Raw genomic sequence first — 20,951 nt, 5'->3', positions numbered from 1 at the left:
ATAATTAATTATACTTCTAGGTAAGGTAGTCAAATTGTTTCAAGAGAAACATCTTTAATTAATCAATTACGATTCCATGCATCATTAAAATCATTAATTCTCACAAATAATTTTCACACGATAAATGCAAATGTTGCTCATTAGAAAAAACGACAGTTTCAGTAACTCTAAAGCAGTGCTACATTGCATCCGGGTGTAGACACATTCATACAACTGAGAGTGAAATTGTCATGGAGATAAAATGATTAAATGGAGTTGATAGAGAATACTATAATATGTTACCGTCTAACAGCATTCAATCGAGATACGTACATTGAATGAACCCGTTGCTTGCCATTTCTTTGTTTTAATTATAAAAAATATTGTTTTGATAGGCCAGGATGCTTCAGTGATGAGAGCGAATGTACACAAAGATGTGCTGCTGCCTTGTCAAGGGGCCTACAGTGGAACATTCACATTGGAATCCCTGGTTATCAGCTGGCAGAGCTCTGAAAATGACGCAGTTGTGCACAGCTTCTTTCATGGAGGAGATCAGCCTGAGTATCAGGAAGAGGAGTTCAAAGGGCGGACACAGCTATTCCCTGGAGAGTTTCAGGAAGGAAACGCGTCTCTGTTATTGAAAGATGTGCGAGAGTCCGATGCTGGGAATTATACCTGTCACTACATACTGCATGACAGGGACGGATACACAGCTCAACGCGTTGTACTTCAAGTGCAGAGTAAGTGGCTCTGATGTCATTCCTTTGAAGGCCATAAGTAGTATCCTCAGTAGATGAGTAAACGTTTGATAATCGAAATTTGATACCACAATTAAAGACGTTAGTAGGAAAATGTATTTAGGTGTAAAAATATTTAACGTGGCCTGCGTATCTTTTTATTCTAAGGTAGAACGTTCTCACAGATAGTGTTTTTACATCAATAACATCGCATAGTTATTGGGTGACTTGAAAAGACGGAGAAGATTCTTAAAATCGCTCCCAAGAGATGTGTTTGTGTTCCTTAATTCATATGAAAAGATAGTAAAGAACCAAACTGAGGTAAAATAATTTCAGCAACTTATGGCTGATTACAATTATTCTAAAATTATGATTCGGGGTCATGCGGTGCTTCAACACTGGAAGGATAGCCTTCATATAGATGACATACTACTTTCAAATTACTGACAAAAAGCTGACATTTTGCAAATCTTGGGGAACTAATTTGTAAGTTAATTAACTATAAAAAGCATTCCTTTCAAAGAAACGTGCCCTCGGCTTAATTTAGCTCTCTGTCCAAAGTTGCTTGAAGGGGATGGTTTTGACTGACAGCACCCTCACAGAAATATGTGACGTACTTACTGGAGTGACACATTAGACCTAGCCCTGCCCTACAAGGCATGCTAACGGGTCTCTTGTAAAAGATGATTCATTAATATCGAGGTCTGCCATGTGTATCTTTCCCATTTACATCAGCTGTATGAAGGGTTACCTCATGCAGTATTTGCAAATTACGACTGTGCCTTTGGGGTGACCTCTGGGCAATGAGATATCTGAGGTTTGGATTGTTTTTCGCAGAAGGCTGATAAGCCTGTTGGTGATTACAGTCTGCGCTTATTCTTGGGAAAATGTGACTGGAAGTGAGATGATTTTGGTAGTGTGAAAGCGGTCACGAGGGGCAGAAACACGTTTTTACTATTTTCATAAAGGCAAAAATATCTAAGACGGCACAGGTATTTTGAGAGGAAGTTTCAAAGGACCGAAGTAAAGAGGGGCAATGACCACCCGCAGAGGTGGGAGGGCCTGGTGTGTATTTGTCAGCGGCAGGTTGGAATGGGTGATATGCTGTACGAAAGTAGAGTATGGTTATGTTGCAAATATCTGGTTTGAAGGCCAGCGGTCTCTTCGTGCCAGAGATTTTGGAAGGACAGGTGGAAGCAGTAGTAGCTGAGATTGTTGTAGGTGGACTTGGCCATACTGGGTCTCTGAGTTATAGAGGGTGGGGTGTGAACAGGTGTAGAAGATGATGGAGCAGGTACATGAGGTATAACGTTCTAGTTGAAGCAATAGAACAGGAAAGTAATTAGAGAGAAGGTGGTTGCATTGGTGATCGGAAAGACTGGATTGCTTGAGAGCAAGTGGGGAGCACAATAGTGTCATAGTAGTTGCTGCTTTCCTGTTGGCCCATAGCGGGATTGCAGTGGTGTGGGTGGTGTGGATGGGTATTCTTTACCAGTAGGCGGCAGGTGCTGAGGAAAAAAAACAGCTTTTTGAAGGTGGGGGATCTTGTTTCAGCACATGAGGTGAAATGGGATTAGAAAAGCAAAGTAGATGACTGGCTAATGTGAGCTTGGAGAGGTTTACAGTGGTTGTTACTTGGGCTCAATGTGTTTGAACATAATACAGAAATAGTGGCATATTGTGGTCATTATGTTGCGTAAATGAAGGAGGGTAGGAGGAAGCTGTTTGAATGTGACCCAAAAGCAGTGCAGTCATTTTTGGGGACCGTGTCCTTTAATTTCCCTCAACAAACCTAGATCCAGAGCAAATAAACAACACACACCAAATGGGGAACGAAGGAGGAAGAGAATTATTGACAAACAGCCACGAAGGGAGAAAGGAAGGATGGAAAAGAGCCAGCAAGTTAAAGAGGCAGGGAATACCTGGTGGATTAAAGAGTTATAATGTGAAATCAAGAATTCACAGCCTGGGTATTCAGCACCTCAACATTCAGTTGCGCTAGTCATTGGCTTCCGAGCAAAACTTTGGGCACTGGCGACTTATTACAAAATGGGCACTATGCAGGCTTCTACTTTGCTGATCTGTCTACTTGCAGTGAAGATCCCAACATGGCCAGCAAATAGCATACAACTACTTCCACTAATATGTTTCAGGATAACACGGCTTTCCCTCACCAGCCATGCATAGAAGGCTCTTCAGCAGGTACCCTCACCTCAAGACTCAGCACCTACTATCCACTTCTTCCCATCCTATAGAAAGCCTGCATAGTGCCCATTTTGTAATAAGTGGATAGTAGGTGCTGAGTCTTGAGGTGAGGGTACCTGCTGAAGAGCCTTCTATGCATGGCTGGTGAGGGAAAGCCGTGTTATCCTGAAACATATTAGTGGAAGTAGTTGTATGCTATTTGCTGGCCATGTTGGGATCTTGACTGCAAGTAGGCAGATCATGATGCAAAAGGTTGGTGCGGTTGGAGATGGATGGTAGGGTGGAATGGCCTTCTTCTCAGGCTGTAATAGACCTGGCAACTAAATACCCTTCAAAATCCCTTTACTATAGAAAAAGTATCAATATCCCAAAATATGATGCAAAAAAACACAAAAAGTTTGTCGCTAAACCTCGAAATTCACCTTTGCTAAGGAGGGTTTGTAGAATGCTTCATGAAGCCGACATAACATGTCACACAGCCCCCAGGAATGTGTTAAAGCCCACATTTAATCAGGACTCTGCCAATCAACATCTGACCCTTCCCTTGTCTTTTGTCTCCTGATAGACGGCAAATCTCAACTGCAGAAAGTATATATTACAATTGCCTAGCAAGGACTCTATGGAATACGAGTAACATATATTTTAGGCATTGAAGCTGGCTGCCACCATCGGCCAGTCTGTGAGAGCCCTTTGGCTCCATGGGACGAGGAGTCTTTCTTGCCTTTACTCAGGTGTTTATCATAGCACGTTGTCCCGAGATATGAGGCTTCGGGTCAGATGGGGATGACTCTCTATGCACCCTTCATTCATCTTCTGTTCCTAAAGACTGCTAGTTCAGGAGCTTCGGAAGTAGTGCAACTGCGGGCCTTGCGGCTAGAGGTATACACTTCACATCCTGACACTCTGGTGCACAACAATGAGTTCCTTCATGGTTCACGGTTCATAGAGGACCCATTTGACAGAATCTGATGAACCAAAAGATGGGGTTTAAAGGAAAGGGATAGGTTGTGTGCAGTTCATTACTAGTCCAGTCATCATGACTGAAGTTGGTGCCAACCTGAGAGGAAGCTCAGCGGACTGCAATCAGAGGAGATGGTAGTGAAAACTTGGTTTCCATAATCGTATCTGGAATGTTGGTCAGAAATAGTTAGGGACACATACATGCATGGGAAGGGTGAGGTTCCAGACATCCATTCAAAAGTTACAAGGAAAACAACCTTAACAGAGTAAAGCTAACAATCCACACATAGAAAACTAAGAATAATTAAAAAAAACATAAGGCAATTCCAAGCGTGCTTTCCTGGACAATTGTCAAAACTAAGACTTAGGGCCTGATTTAGATCTCGGTGGACATGTTACCCCATCACAACGATGACAGATATCCCGTCCGCGGAAATATAAATCCCATAGGATATATATTTCGGCAGATGGGATATCTGTCCCCGTTGTGATGGAGTAACTCACCCACTGAGATCTAAATCAGGCCCTTAGTTTGTCTTGTAAGTACTCAGTAAGTCATTCAGAAGGTTAGTTGAAGCAAAAATATCCTTCTGTGGCAGTGCCAGTTTAATTCGGGCTCTTAAGCAAAATATCCAGGAAGGGAGAAGAAACACAACTATTATTTTAGCAAGAGACTACGTTAAGGCAAAGGGTTAGTGGAGGTCGCTGTGACAAAGTAGTAGTGGAGCACCTAAATCACAATGTGTCAGGTTGTTAAGTAAGATGTTCATCATCCTAAAAGCAGCCTATCTGATGTCATATGTGTGGCGTGGTGTGAGTTGTAGTATACCAAGCATATAGTACACTTTTAATCACCTGCCTTCTTCATGCTTCCATGTGGCAGCACTGAGCCAGTCCACTGCCCCTGCTGACATAAAAGTGCCAGCCAGGAACTTCCAATTTACACTCTATCTGTTCAAGGCAAGCAGTTATGTAGATAGCCTCTATGGTAATGCCTATCCTTTGGGGACAAGACTGAATAGTGCTTACTGGGAGGGGAAGACAAATGTTTTCTTAGGGATTCTCCATAATTCATAGATAATGTGCCAACCCTCTTTTAGAATGCTTCTTCTGATGCAGGGAGAGATCTGCATTATACAGAGGTACAATCCCGCTGTAATATTGTATCTTGTTGGGTGTAGACACTCCTGATTAGGCCTGGGCAGTGAACTCTGCTCTATTTGTGGGGTTTTTCGCACTCCACAGAGCTCGCGGGGTTCAGAAAAACTCTGCTACATGTAGCAGTTTCAATCGCTCACCAACAATAAGTTAGCGTAGCGAGTGTGGAAATTCCAGCGCAAAACTGCTTCCCAGCAAGATTTCTCAACGCGGGCGGTCGCGGATGGTGGCTACCGCTCATGTTGAGAACCCTTCCATTCGCGTTGAGGAAGCTGCCTCTCGAGTAGAACTTCCACTCGAGCAGCAGAAAGAAGCAGCACCCTCTTGCGCTGCATGTGATGCCTTTTGCGCTGATTTCACAGCACGGGGCAAACACCCGCCGCTAACACTGCAAACAGGACCATGTAATGCACTCTGCCACTCACGAAACTCCGTCCAGGCCAACTCCTGATAAGTCTCTTGGTTACATAGCTATGAAAAACCTATAACTATATCAAGTCTAACAGCATAGTCTTTACAAACATGTGTTTCACCTTTATGTCTGTTTTTCCAGCCTATCAATGTGTAGACTGGTATATATTCTGTAATTACTGCCATTGTGGTTTTTGGTATTTTCATAAATAAATCAAGGTATGGAAGGACGCCTTTGTTGATACCAAACTCTGGCACAGCACAACCCAAATGACAAGATTCTTGAATCATTTCTAACTAGCAGTGCAGCGAGACAGTACAGCGCAGCGAACATTCCCCCACAGACACAAAAGTAATACAGAACATCCACAATATAATAATCTAACATTGCACAATATGATTATTAGTAATCCCAATTATTTACAATATCGCAATTAGTATTATACAATAATTATCAATATAACAAATCCTTTCCTTTTAAAACAAGTGCAAGATCATACATCATGGAATAATGTAGAATAGAATTTGAACTAACTATACAAAGTTTTTCCGTCTATCTGACCTAATATGGATTATTTCCTCTTATCTAACTCAGCAAGCTACTGTGTCATTCGTAGCTACATTTCCCATCAACCATCTGCTCAGGAAGTGACATCACTTAATTTTGCATCATCCATCTGCACAGGAAGTGACATCAATGGTTAACCTCCCACAGTGCCCTGTGGCCCTCCCCCTCCTAAGACATACTTAATGGCGACTGCAGCATGGATGTGCAGTGGGTGCACCACTACCATGCCAAAAGTACAGTAAAGAGAAGCTCTGGCTCTCTTCTTATTCAGCTCTACCCTGCACACTCCTCCATGCTCTCAACCCCAGCCTCCACTTGCTGCAATGCTGCCACACCACATCACACAACATGGAAGGAGTGTTCACATGTGCCTCTTGCAAGTTCTCATGCACTCTTCCATACCCTACTACACCCACTACTTAAGCACCCCACACTCACTCAAACCAGCCACCTGCTCACGCTCACACAGACTAAACACCACACACACACAACACACCACGCTCACATGCATGCTCCTCGAACACCCACTGGCTCAACAAACATACCACAGAGATATAAGACCATGCTCTGGACCTTCTCTTCTTCATGGAAACATGGCTAAATCCAACCTCTGCACCAGACATTGCTACAGCCATCCCGCAGGATCCAAGATTGCCAGGCAATCCCTTAGGTGGAGTTGCCATTAGGTTCAAAGATAGAATCAACTTCACCACCTACATTGATACAACCACCAGTTACATGGAACACCTCACATCCATGATACGCATCACAGCCAACTTCTCCCTAGATCGAATTCTTATATATAGGCTGTTGGGATCAGCACCAATTTCGTTAGTGACATGACAGATTTCATCACACTCCTCATCATCAACACCAGCACCTTCATCCTCTATTGAGACCTTAACTTTCACCTACAAGACCACACCAAAACAAACTCCACTGCCCTTCTAGAAAACTTTGGAAACCATGACCTCACCCACCCTGTTACTGAACCCACCCACACCACCTGTCCCAATTATTCTCCTAAATCAGGAGCATCACAGTCAGCAAGCCAGCAACCATGCTGTGGACAGACCATGCCCTTGTCAGTTTCAGTATACTTATCCTACACCACCACTGACCTATCACCACCAGAACAGCCTGCAGCAGTTGTAAAAGCATCATAGAGGAGGAGTGAATTTCACCTCTCTCCACACAGCTGCCCTAGCACACAAGGAACTTTTAGAAAGCCATCAAGAACTTCAACAGCTGAATCAACGCATGTATTAACACCCTAGTTATCCTCAAGCACAACCCAACAGCAAGAGTCTGACCACAGACCAGCTAGTACGCATAGGAACTTAAGCTGGCAAAACAGCACTGCAAGCAAATGGAGGGCAAATGGAGAACATGTCACGACACCATGGGTAAAGACATCTTCAAGTCAGCCCTCAGACCCTACCACCATCAGATACCGAACACAAAGTGCACAGGCAATAACAGCAGGAAGGAAATCTCCATCTTCATCAAAAATGTGATTGCTACTCCTGCCACCTCCAACAACCTGACCCCATCACAAGACGTTTGCAACAAGTTCTTGGAATTGCGTAACAAAATCTCCCTCACATATACCAACTTTGACTCTAAACCGGACCCCTCAACTTTGCATCATGGACAAAGAATGAATCCTGTAATTGATACAGCCGAAATCACTGCTGCCATGAAGACCATCCACTCGGGCCCCATCTGACCCTTGCCCCACCATGACTTCGCCAAAGGAACCTACTGATCAATAAAGCACTAACATCCATCCTCAATGACTCCACCGGCTCAGACACATTCGTGTACACCTGGAAACAAGCCTCCATCATGCCCCTGCTCAGGAAACCATCCGCTGACCCAGCCACGCTAACTACAGACCCATCTTCCTTTTGCCATAGCTGACAAAGGTCTTACAGAAACTAATCAACCTATGCCTCACTGACCACCTCAGCAGCAACCAGCTCCTCGATGCCAGACCGTCTAGACTCATACCAACAGTAGAGAAACAGCACTCACTGCCACCACTGATGACATCTGGATGATCCTTGACGGAGGAAACATGGCAGCAATCATTCTCTTAGACCTTTCTGCAGCATTTGACACAGTCTCACACCCACATCCTCATCAGAAAACTGCATGAGATTGGCATCCAAGAATCTGCTCCTATTTAATGGCTAGAATGCAACCTATCAGCCTGGCACCTTACTCCTTTGAAGCCCCCCAAACCCATATGCCTCAAAGTTCACTGCTCATTCCCACCCTCTTCAATGCATACATGATTCCTCTGGCCATCATCATTGCACACACAACATCAACATGCTCTCCTACGCCTATGATATGCAACTCATACTCTCCCTCTCAGACAAGACCCCCAACACAAGAAACAAGTTAACCGCCTGAATCACCGAAGTCGCTAACTGGATGTAATCCAACAGTCTCATGCTCCAGAATGGCAAGACCGTTGTAGTGATCTACTGCAAGGAGACCAAACCATGGGACTCCTAATGGTGGCCAGTTGAACTTGGACCCAAACCCCCACCTCACTTCCATGCCAGGAACCTTGGAATAATCATCAATAGCAAACTGAACTTGACCGCAAAGGTCAATGACTTCACTGCATCCTGCTTCCATACCCTGATGATGCTGAGGAATGGCTCCCAAACAACACACAAAAAGCTGTCACTTATGCCCTAACCACCAGCAACTTGGTCTACGGGAATATCCTCTTTGCTAGGATCACCAACCAACTCTTTAGAAGACTATACACCATCCAAAACTAGGTAGTCAGACTCATCATCAACCTTCCATACAGAACTCATGTAACACCACACCTCAGGGAGCTCACAAACACACTCATTTTAAACTCCTCCCACACACATTCCAGGCACTACATAACTAAAACCCCACCTGTCCAAACAGTTGCATCTTCTCCTTCCACCACTCACTCAGACACCGTTTCTCTGCAGGACTCCTACTCGCACACATCCCATGCATACACAGAACCAGAGGGCTGGTATTCTCTCACATAGCTCCTAAAGTGAAGCAGGGCCTCCTACTCTCTTCTTGATGTCTGGAAGAAGCCAAAGACCTGCCTTTTCTGTTAATCAACCTACCATAGGCAGGGCTAGGCATTCATACCTGCTCAGTGCCGGATACACTCATGGGTGATAGTGCACTTTACAGATCCACATAACATAACAACATAACATAACAACTGATTAGTTCACTTGTTAGAATCTTGCATGTCATCCCAGTAAAACAGTTCAGCTGTCATCACCTTAGCTGGGGTACCACTTGCTTCTCCACCAACCAAACATGACCCACGTTCTATGTAGTCTTACCAAATTCACCACTAAAGCTTGACTTACCAAAAGAGACTGAATCATCTACACACACTTCTTCCACACTTAAAAACTGTCTTTAACCCTTTCGCTGCGGCGGAAATTCCGCCGCAGCGCCAAATGGGGGGGGGGGTGCAGCGCTCCAACGCTGTTGACGGAACTGCTCCATCACGCCCCTCGGGTGAGCTGTGCTTGTGACGGAACGGTTCCGTCATGGCCCCGCCCGCTCAATAGAAAGCGCTGCGCAGGCGCGAAATCAGCGCCGCGCAAGCGTGGCGAGCGGGCCGTGACGGAACGGTTCCGTCACCAGCACAGCCCACCCGAGGGGCGTGACGGAGCGTTCCGTCACCAACGTGGGAGGGGTTAAGTTCGAAACATTACCATCTTGTGTTATTACACTGTTTTTATTGACCTTCATGATTTTAATAGACTGCCCAAATTTTGACTAATATTTACGTACAGCACCAGGCTTTAAAAGAAGTAAAACATCATTCTCCTTGACAACACTGTCTTGTTGAGGTCAAGCCAACAATTAACTTTGTTTTGTTTATTCTCGTCACTGCTAGGAACAGCCTCATGCAATCATTCTGCATCTCTCACAGAACAATTTTTTTCTTAAATTGACAAGGACATATCTTGAAAGAGGGCATTCTATTCTTCAAAACCTTGAATGACTGACTTCAGTGGAGCTGTGAGGAGTTGTGTGATACTGTCATACTTTTTCCTTTAACTGCTCTTTCCAGTGCAAATCCTTTGTAAGATCCCACACAATAATGTCCTTAGTAATGTTGTTAAATTGAAGGCCATTTAATTGGTGGGTCTATAAGGAAGTTGTTATAAGTTTAATACCACAGGCACAAAAACAATTCTTTTACAGGTAGACAGCAATTGAACTCTGTAATCTATGACCACTATATCAGGATAACCCTCTTTTTAGACATTTCCTAGGAAAATTAAATTGCAAGATCAGTAGTAGTTTGAGCCACACATGTGACTTCTGGCCATTTGGAATGCTAATCTATTGCCACCGAAGCAAATTTGTTCTCCTGGTGTAACTGTCTAAAAGGTCCATAAATTTCAAAGGCAATTTTCTGCCATGCATACTGTGGCTATGGAACAGAGGACAATGGAGGTCACTTTCATTGGCTTGTCAATGTCAGAACATTTTTCCATTCTGTAACCCATTTAACTGGCATCCTATCTATTTCTGCCCACCAAAAGAAATCCCTCTATAGTTATGTAACGGAGGACATACCAGGATGCCCCTGATGTGCAACTTTAAGTATAGACCAACAAATAGCTTTCAGTAGGTACACTTCCCATCTTTAACCCCTCCCATGCTGCTGACGAGCTCAGCTCGTCATGAGGTACAGTTGAGCTGTACTCATGACGAGCTGAGCCTGTCACAGCAGTTGGAACGTTTGCACGCGGGTATAATTTCCCCGCTGTGCTGAACGTTCCAAAAACAGGTGTGGTAGTGACGAGCTCGGCTTGTCATAAGGGCAGCTCCGCTGTGCCTCATGACGAGCTGAGCTCGTCACCAGCAAGCACACCCGCGCCGTGCTACAACCCCCCTCCCCGCCCCCCACAGCGGGGGGAAACACCCTGCAGCGAAGGGGTTAAAAGCAACATGTTTTCCACTGGCAACTGTTCTGCAAGAGAATAGAGCTCATAACAAACCTTCCTTCACATCTGGCCATCCTCCCTTCACATCCTCAATCACAGTTCTCAAAATAGTATCTTTATAATTAGCATCATTCCATTCTTCCTCCTTCAGGTTACCATATTGTCCTCTTGCTACTTCACTTACTGTGGCATCCATTTTACAGTTGTTAGCCTCAAAACTGGTGACCTTCTGGTCTACAGAAATTATACATAAGCAATCTGCCATATCATTATTTTCCTGGTACATATGTGACCTCAAAATTGTATTCCTGCAACCTTGCAATAGGAGCAGTGGCTCCCTTCCCATATCCTGGGGATAAAATCCCAACTACTGGCTTGTGGTCTGATCTCACTTCAAACATATATCCCCACACATGAGCTCCAAAATGTTCTGCAGGCCATACACATGCCAATAATTCTTTCTTGATGACAGCGTACTTCCTTTCAGTTACATTTAACATATGAGATGCAAAGGTAACATTACATTTTTCACACTCTAAATATTGGGACAATACTCCTTCTAGCCCATCCTTGTTAGTACCAACCGTTATAATGCATTTTCTACCAGAGTAAAATGATTTCAAATTGAGTGTAATGCATGTCTCGTCTTTACTTCTCTCAAATACTTCTTGTTGTTCTTTTACCCACATAAACGTAGCCTCTTTCTAATTACCTTCCTTCTAGACCCACTTTTCTCAGCAAATATACTGGTGAATTTGCTACGGCATTTACACATTCAAGCAAAAGATGAAAGTTTTTCCTAAGAATCAGGAGAAGGGGTTTTAAAAATAGACTACACCAAGGGCTTTTTATTGAATAATACTATCACTTGAAATAGTGTGCCAAGGTAATCAACTTCTTTGGAAAACAATGTACATTTCTTTGGTTCTTAAATCAGAGATCCTTCTATTGCACCTTCTGACACACCTTATGACTGTGACTATGGTGTTCATTCCTGTTCTTTGAATAGGTAAGGATATTATCATGAAAGGATTAAGTGTAGTGCCCCGCCCCCATGTCCTTAATTATACAGTATACTGCTCTCTGAAAAACAGATGTAGCTGAGGCCAGCCAATACGGTGTACATTTCTACTGAAAAAGGCAAAAAGGTGTAATGAATTGTGTTACAGGTCTAGATTCGGAACATAATTCAATTAGATCTTAAATCTGCTGTGGAAATGTGAAACATAGCTCATTAATCCTTGGTAAGGGATGAGAATCCACTAAAATGTTAGCACCGAGAACACTTCAAATTGACATATAGTCTTAAACTGTGGTCTCCTTTTTTGGCTAAAATTATAGGCGATCAGAAGAACCTATATTGTAAATGATGCTTAGGGACCCTTCTTAATTTTGCCTTTATGTAACTTTACCTTATCATAAGTACACATTTCTTAAGCTTATCATTAAAATCTTTGGGAAATATTTGTTTATTCTTTAAGGCTTCAGCCTTGGTCTTAACCAGTAACACTTGTTCCTCAGCTCTGGGGTTCAGTATGATTCCCAACTCCCACTGATCTCGTCACCCAAAAGGATTAACACATAACTTAATATTAGCTTTTTTATTCATAAAAGTCATCTCTAAAGGCTAAAACCCGATGTCATGAACAGTGGGTCCCTCAAATTCCTCACAGTTGATGTCAGAAGGTTTCTGGGCATTCAACCCTATGATGTCTCAAAGCTTCTCTAGGATTTTCTCCTTAATAATGACAATCCAGGACGATCCTGAATCAGCCATTACATTCCGTTACCTGCCCAATATATGTACTTGACATAAAGGAGGACATTTAGGAGGTACATCATTATATTTCAAAACACTCTCTTACTGCTAAAACAAAACCTTTCTCATCCACTTCATCCCTTATAGGTTTTTTGACTTCTGAACATTTTGGTGTACATACTACTGTAGTTCTCAAACCTCTGCTTACATTTGTGAGGTCTTTACAAGCTCTTGTGAAATCTCCATATTTTCCACAGGTCTTACACCTTTTTCCAATCTCTGGAAAGGATGCAATATGGGACAAATTACCAAACTTATGACTGGGGATCATTACCCTCCAAATGTGATGATATCTAGGAGTTTCCCCCCATCCACACTGGACATAAAGAGGTTCTTGGGATTATATTTGAGAGCTATGGGGTACCACTGGAACTCTGGCTATTGAATATGTTATGTTGTGGTAGCATTCTTTGAGCAATGTGATGAGGTTTGTTACATAGTGATGTTAATGTTAAAAGTTATCTATGACTCATGTAGACAAGTACGTCCCGACCTGACATTGATCACATTATGCTGTTAAGATTTTATGACTATGTTACATTGAGGAAACAATCAATTCAGAGCTCTATAAATAAAACAAATGACTACACTTTTAACACATAAAATTCTTCTCTGACTTCTTTGATCTTAAGCTATGGTAACCTGGTTAGTAACTCTGCATACACCCTCATTCCTTGGGCCTCATTAAGATGTTGGTCGGAATGGCTCCGAACGGCATTCGGATTTTCCTAACCAATCTCGGAACCCATGTTTCCGACCAACTCAGAAAGATTTCTGACTGACCGATTATGATAAAAGGTAAACGTTTGGTCTTTCTGACTCGGATCAGACCGGCATTCGGAGAATCCGAGTGGGTCGGAGCTGAAACGTACAGCTCTATGGACTGCATTTCCGACCGACGTATTACGATGTAGAATTCGGACAGGCTTTCCGGATTGGTCTGTTCGACACGGTACAGCTGTTGGAAACTGACTTTGGGGGCCCGTAGCAGGATCCCCTGCAATGTGATGCGTTTTGGACCCGTGGGGGTACCCACTTTCTAATCATGCATGGTGTGGCAGGTACAATGGGGTGCCTGCGACAGGGTGCAAGCTTTTCCGAAGCCACCACTTTTTTCAATGGGAGACTGTGTTGTCGGTCGGTCAGTCAGAATCACCGAACCCGAGTCTGTCGGAACTGATTCCGACAAGAGTCGGTAGGAATGTTTTCCAACTGACATCATAATGAGGCCCTTTGTGTCCAGTCTTTCCTCAATGACAGATCTTACTCATGTCATAAATTGTCCAATGGCTTTTACAGTTGTTACTGCAACTTTCAGTGAAAGGTCTCCCAGAATCCATAGTTGATTCCAAATAAGTTTACTTTGTATTATGTATATTTCTTATCACATAGGATTCTGACAGTAATAAAGTTTATTCAATTACACGGTGAATGCGAGTTATCATTCCCTTACTGTAATAGCCTTGGTGTTCCACCCCTTTTTTACTGAATTTGTAGTTTTCTCTCCCAGAAAGGACTCTTCCTATATACAGCAGACGGTCCGTTTTCAACCTTTTGCTAGAATTTTAAATTTAGAATTTCCGTATGTTATCAGGTGTTTGTTTTCACTTTTTGAGCCCTTTGGTATTGTAAATATCTCTAAATTATTTCTATACATGGCTAGCGTCAAAATGGATGTAGTTACGGCTTGTAGCGTTTTTTAACGTTTACAGTCTTTTATGTGCGCTGGCCATTTTGATATGGTGGCTATGGACTATGGTTAGCTTCGGTCTTCTATCTACATATTTCTTGTCCCTAGGGCTTGATGTTGTTACCTAAGAAAACTCTTTCTTGGTATAACTACGTCTATTTGACTTTTAACCTATTTATGTACTACACACTTTCTTCTTATAAATGCCTTTTTAGCACAACTAAGGGTGTCTTTGATTTTGGTATGTATTCACCCGTTTTTCCATTTTTACTCTAATGTACTGTTCAATAAAAAACTGATTACTTTTTGTAAACATGATATTAATGTACTCTTCCAGTCCTGAAAGAGTCTAGTAGACAAAACACATGTTGACAGTCTGTAATAAATATGTTGGATGTGGAAGAAATTTTCCTGATGTCAATGTCTGACTTCTGATTAATGAGCACACGAACTAAAAGACTTTGGGAGATTTTTTTACTGTTTATTTTTGGAGTGTACACAAAAATATTTGTATAATGTCCAATGCTAGTAGGAGTATTTGTATTATTGTCTCTTGTTGAACACTAAAACCTTGGGCTTTGGTTACATGTGCATTTTTGGTTCATTATCAATGTTCTTGAATCATATTTATTACGGTCAGAATCTTGTTTGACATATTTAATATATTTGGTACTCCAGACGAATCTGAGTATTTATATTTGGGCTTGCTGCTAGTAATTTCCATATTGGTACTCTCGGTTAGCAGGAGTGGGTTTTGTTGTAGAATCTTTACTTATTTGTTCATTTTTAACATTAACCAAATCTCTTTGGGGGGGATTGAGCAGGGGTGTTGCTCCCTGTGCTACCATTCTGATAGTTGATATAATCTAATCTCTGATCATTTTAACCTGTTTACCAACACCTTCTAATTGTTGGGTTGATGTTGGTGTTTCTTTCAGCCTCTTGTTTCTTTACCCAGCAGGTTAAAACTTGTACTCCTCACTAGGATCCGGAAACTTCTTTCTGAAGTAGCTGCTGTGAATTACAACTGAATTCCTTATTCATTCATTCATTCCATTACTGGAAAAAAATTGCATGACATATATAAAGATCTAACACTGAACAATACAATTAATTAATGTCTCTCCATCTTTTTGAGCAAAAGTATAACATTTAAATCTTTCAAAGAAAAATTATCCAAGGAGTGTGTAGTAAAGCGGGACAACGTTAAGTTCAAACTGAGTTTCTTTATTGCCTCATAAAGCATAATAGACTGCCGTCAGCTTGTCAAACTCACAGCCGGGGTCACTGTGTCAACATTCCACAGCGAGCGCCCGGCTGACACTTGGAAGATACCAACATTCACATAAGGAGAGGGGGAAAAGGAAAGGGGAAGGGTTAGGGTGAAACATGTTCCAAGTTACAACACATCATCCCCCTTAAGGGAAATTGAAAAACACTATAAGGACCATGCATAGAGATGGCTGGGGGCTAAAGCCTGCCTGCGAGTCTACCTCATTATGTACTGTTTGTGCCATTGGGGAGATGTCCTGAGTCTATCGCTCGTTCTGTGTTGCCTTATGTTTTCTCTTACATCATTACTTCCTACTCTTCTCATTCCTGACCCCTGTTCTCTTCTTTCTGCCGGAACCACTCGATCATGGCTCCACAACCTCCCATCTTCCAGGACCACCGAATTTCTATTGGGTCTACAGATGGTCTTTGAGGCATAGAACTTGTCGCCCCCTCTCCATTCTCTCTCAGGTTTCTTTACGTAGACTCCTTGTCCTTCCTGAAGTTTTCTTTCTTTCACTCCCCACTTCTTATCGTACCATTCCTTGTACTTGCGTTGGCTGGCTTCTATCCTTCTCTTGACTTCACTGTGCTCAACTTCCGTTGTCTGTTTTCTCCCCATCCATCCTGGGGTGAGTTTTGTGCCTGCTTTTCTTCCTCTCAGTAGCTCAAACGGCGTTTTTCCAGTAGTGGACTTGGGCGTGGTGTGATACGCCCACAGCATGTCCCTTATGGCTTCTTCTACTTTCTCTCCTGCACGGTTGGCCAACTGAATACATTCCTTTAACATCCTGTTTACTCTTTCCACTTTCCCGTTGGCTTTGGGACAGTAAAGTGGGGTACGAATGTGATTCACCGAGCAGTCTTTGAGGAAGTCCTTCATCTCTTCTGACACCAGTTGGACACCGTTGTCGGTGACCAATGTTGAAGGGATGCCTTCCTGTGTGAACGCCTCTTTGAGGAACTCAACGATCACCTTTGTGCACACACTGTGTACTGACTTACAGGTTATCCAGCTTGAGAAATAGTCTACTAGGACCAATAAATAACTGTCTTGCGGGCCTCTGCCATGGATTGGACCTGCAATGTCAAATCCCAACTTGCTCCACGGCACTTCTGGTACTTCCACTGGTGCCAGTGGTGCCCTTCTTATGATTTTGTTTTTATCGCTCACCGCGCATGCGTAACAATCACGCACCTTGTCTTCCATCTCTCTGTCCATGGTTGGAAACCAGTAGTCTGCACGAAGTCTGGCCTTGCACAAGCTTCTCCCCAGATGTCCTTCGTGAGCTAGTTCCACTACTTGGTTTCTCAGGGCTTCTGGAGGGACCAATCTTCCTGATTTCATTATGAGATCCCCTTCCACCGATAGCTCCTCCCTCACATTCCAGAAGGGTTGGATCTCTGTCTCCACGTCTTTGCATTTCTTGGGCCATCCTGCCAAGATATACCTCTTCACCTTCTTCAAATCTTCGTCTCGTTCCATTTGTGTTTCCCATGACTCTTTTTCTACGGCTGCCATTCGCACTTCCAAGATCGAGTTGCCCTTCTCCTCTTCTTCTACATCTCCTTCTGTGGGTGCTCTTGACAAAAAGTCTGCAACTCTGTTTTGTTGCCCCGGAATGTATGATACAACGAAGTTATAGGCTTGTAAGCCTACTGCCCATTTGGCTATTCTGGGTGTCATGCTTTCCATGTCCTTTTTTGTGAACAGGGCAACCAATGGTTTGTGATCCGTGCGTACTTCAAACGTGGTACCCCAAATGAAGAATTTGTAGTGGCGTATGGCCCAATACACTGCTAGGGCCTCCTTCTCAATGGTTGAGTAGTTCTTCTCTGCCAAGGTGAGGGTTCTGGATGCGAAAGCTATGACATTTATCTTGCCTCTTTCTTCCTGTGATAGGGTTGCCCCAATGCCTCTGTTGCTCGCATCTGTGGAGATGATGGTTACACCATTGGGGTCAAACTTCCCTATATAAGGAGCTTCGATGATGGCTTTCTTGATACTCTTCATGGACATCTCTTGTTCCTTGCCCCATACGAACACACTGTCCTTCCTTATGAGGTCCCTCAAGGGCTGCGAAACTATAGCGAAATCCTTGATAAATTTGGCCATGTATTCTGCCAGGCCCAGGAAAGACAATATGTCCTCTTTACTCTTTGGATTCGGAGCATCCTCCACTGCCCTCACCAAGTCCAGTTTAGGTTTCATTCCGTCCTCAGATAACGTGTGTCCCAAGTAATCTACTGAACTTACTCCCAATCTGCATTTCGAAGGTTTAGTGGTGAATCCCACCTCTTTTAGTTTTTCCAATACTCTCCTAGCCATTTTGTTGTGTTCTTCTTCTCCACTTCCGTAGATAAGTATGTCGTCTTGGAAGCAGAGGGTGTTCTTGCAGTCCTTTAATGCATGTTGCATAACCCTTTGGAAGGCAGCCGCCGCTGATGCCAATCCGAATGGCATTCTCTGAAACTTGAAGTTTCCAAATGGGGTGGTAAAAGCGGTGAGGATTTGGGAGTCTGGATGTAGTTTGATCTGATAATAGGCTGATGATAAATCCAGCACACTGAAATACTTGGCCCCCTTTATTGTGCTAAGCATCTCCCCTATCCTAGGAAGGGGAAACCTGTTGACAAGGATGTTTGCATTTAGGTCTCTTAGGTCTACACAGAGTCTTATACTGTTTCCTTTATCCTTGGCCATGATGACGATGGGTGCTAGCCATTCAGAACTCTCAATTTCTGTGATGACCCCTTCACTGACTAATCTCTTGAGTTCTTGCTGGAGGGGGTCCCTCATGCGTAAAGGTATGGACCTAGTCTTGCGCACCACAGGCACCGCCCCCTCCTTTAACACTATTTTATGCATATAGTTCTTGAAAACCCCCAATCTATCGCTGAACACTTCCTTAAATTCTTTAGTGAGGTCCTCGGATATTCCTTCTGGTTCAATCAACAACACCTGCTCCCTATTGTTAGGGTCAAGGGTGATTCCCAACTGCTTCTGGTGCCTCCAGCTCAATAGTGTGGAACCCCTAGTGGAAACATAAATCTTCCCAACCGTGTGCCTATCCTTAAAGGATATTCTCATGATCGCCATTCCCTCCAGAGGAATCCTCCCCTCATTGTAACCCTTAGGACTTATATCAGGAGGTAGCAATTTAACTGGATGGTTGGCAAACTTATCATCGAACACTTTCTTGTCAACTAGGGTATATGGGGAGCATGAATCAGCATACATACAAAACTTGACCCCATCAAGTAAGACATCACATTTAGGATACACATCATCATTATTGTCCTCATCCCCCACTTGAAATACATACGACTTTTCCCTTTCCTCATCCAGTGGTGTCTCCTCAATGACATGTACTGCTTTCCCAGAGGCCTTACACACTTTGGAAAAATGACCCCACCGATTGCATTTTCTGCACTGTACATTCCTTGCCGGACATTTCCAATTATTGGCCATATGGTTGGGACTACCACATTTATAACACACTGAAGCAGTAGGCTTGCTGCGAGTGATCTCTTTTGCCTTTTCACCTATTTTACACACTGTTTCACTCTCTGTACTAGATTTTCCATCAACCCTTTCTCTGTTAGAGCTCTCTGATACCTTCATTTCTCTCATGCAGCGCGCCGTGTGTTCTAAGCCCTTGGCTATGTTAATTGCTTCTTCTAGATTGGGGTTTTTAGTCAGTAACTCCTCCTGTATTTTAGTGTCATTTGTGCACCTGACGAGTTGATCTCTTATTAAAGAGTCTGTGAGCTGCCCAAATTCGCATGTGGCTGACAAACCTCTCAACACTGCTATATAATTGCTCACTTTCTCCTCCCTCTTCTGCACTCTCTTGAAGAACTTATGCCTTTCCATCACAACATTTATTTTTTCCTTGAAATGAGCTGCTAGTTCTCTCAGGGTGCTTTCATAGACATTAACGCCTTCCTCTACGACTTCTTCCTCATCCTCAATCAATCTACCTGTAATGTCCTCGTATATTTTCCTACCATGTGTACCTAAGTTATGTAACAGTATATGTTGTTTGCGCACATTGGTGTAATTACTACCTCCTATCGCTATCAGATATGATTTAAATATTCCTTCCCACCTTCTCCAAGGAATAACTGGTTCACCCAACTCGTTGAGGAAAGGAGGAGGTTGGCTCATTCCTGCTCCTGCCATGGCCATATAACTCACCCCTTATTGCTAGACGTGATAAAAGCAGCAGAATTCTATAACTTTTCCTGTCAGGATGAGTGCACACACACAAGCTTTAACCACTTCACCTTTTCTCCTTTTCTTTTTTTTTCTTTTTTTTTTTTTTGCTAGACACAATTTCAAGACCAAAAAAAAAAAGTCTATTGCATAGCACACTCGAAAGTGTAGTCCCCTTTCTGCCTCTACTGGTGTACTGTAACTCTCCTGTAGAGTTGCAGCTTCCCCTTAGCTGGCGTTAGCTTCCTGTACTGGGAGCTTCACTCATCGAGTTCCTGTGTGAGGAAATTTTCTCTGACGGCTGGGCTATGTCTTTCAAGAACTGCTCCTAAGAAAAGCGACGAGCCCCTCAGTCTATTCGACGTTCCCGCCGAGATTCACAATTTTCACACTGAAGCGAGCCTCTCCACGCTCAAGGGAACCGATGGTGAGTGCGCCGCTTGGTTTCATTCAGCTAGCGAGAGCGAGAGCGTTCAGTTAGAGCTCGCCCGCCTGTTTGTGCGTCACGCTGGAACACTTTCATGTGCACCGAGGAACGACACTGTAAGAGGCGCAGATGACTTCTCCTCAGAGTCGATGCGTGCGCATACTTTCCATCACGTTTCCAATTAATTCTTTGTTCATGGAGGAGCGTAAGGAGTATCTTCTTCCACTTCCCTCACACTGCGTGCGCAACCTAAAGACGACGCTCCTTCCCTCAGCTGCACGCGATGCCCGATAAGACACCCGAACACAGCAACCAAGCTTCTACCCCAACCGCTAACATCGCCCTCACACTCGTGGCACAGTCACAACAATCCACACGATGCCCGATATGACACCCGGTGCGAGCCGGCATAAATCAAAAGGGCTGCACTGCGCTGGGGTAGCTTAGCTGAATCGCCTTACTTGAAGTGGCTTTTTCTTCCTTCTTCCGGTGAAGCGATAACCTCCTCGCTGGGCACT

General features: G+C 43.5%; 1 protein-coding gene across 1 annotated transcript in view; it reads left to right on the top strand.

Annotated features, from left to right (window-relative positions):
• The first annotated feature begins 380 nt into the window (after nucleotides 1–380).
• Nucleotides 381–20,951, top strand: part of LOC147750992 (uncharacterized) — a 540,733-nt gene continuing 520,162 nt past the window's right edge. Inside the window, exon 1 of the mRNA XM_086931993.1 lies at nucleotides 381–719. Within this exon, the coding sequence (XP_086788119.1) occupies nucleotides 392–719 (328 nt within the window). The 5' untranslated portion in view covers nucleotides 381–391. The remainder of the gene's footprint in view (nucleotides 720–20,951) is intronic.

Source organism: Lissotriton vulgaris, chromosome 1_1 (assembly GCF_964263255.1).
Source record: "Lissotriton vulgaris chromosome 1_1, aLisVul1.2, whole genome shotgun sequence".
Lineage (NCBI taxonomy): Eukaryota > Metazoa > Chordata > Amphibia > Caudata > Salamandridae > Lissotriton > Lissotriton vulgaris.
The sequence above is the reverse complement of the archived record's forward strand: the minus strand, read 5'-3'. Positions and strand labels throughout refer to the sequence as shown.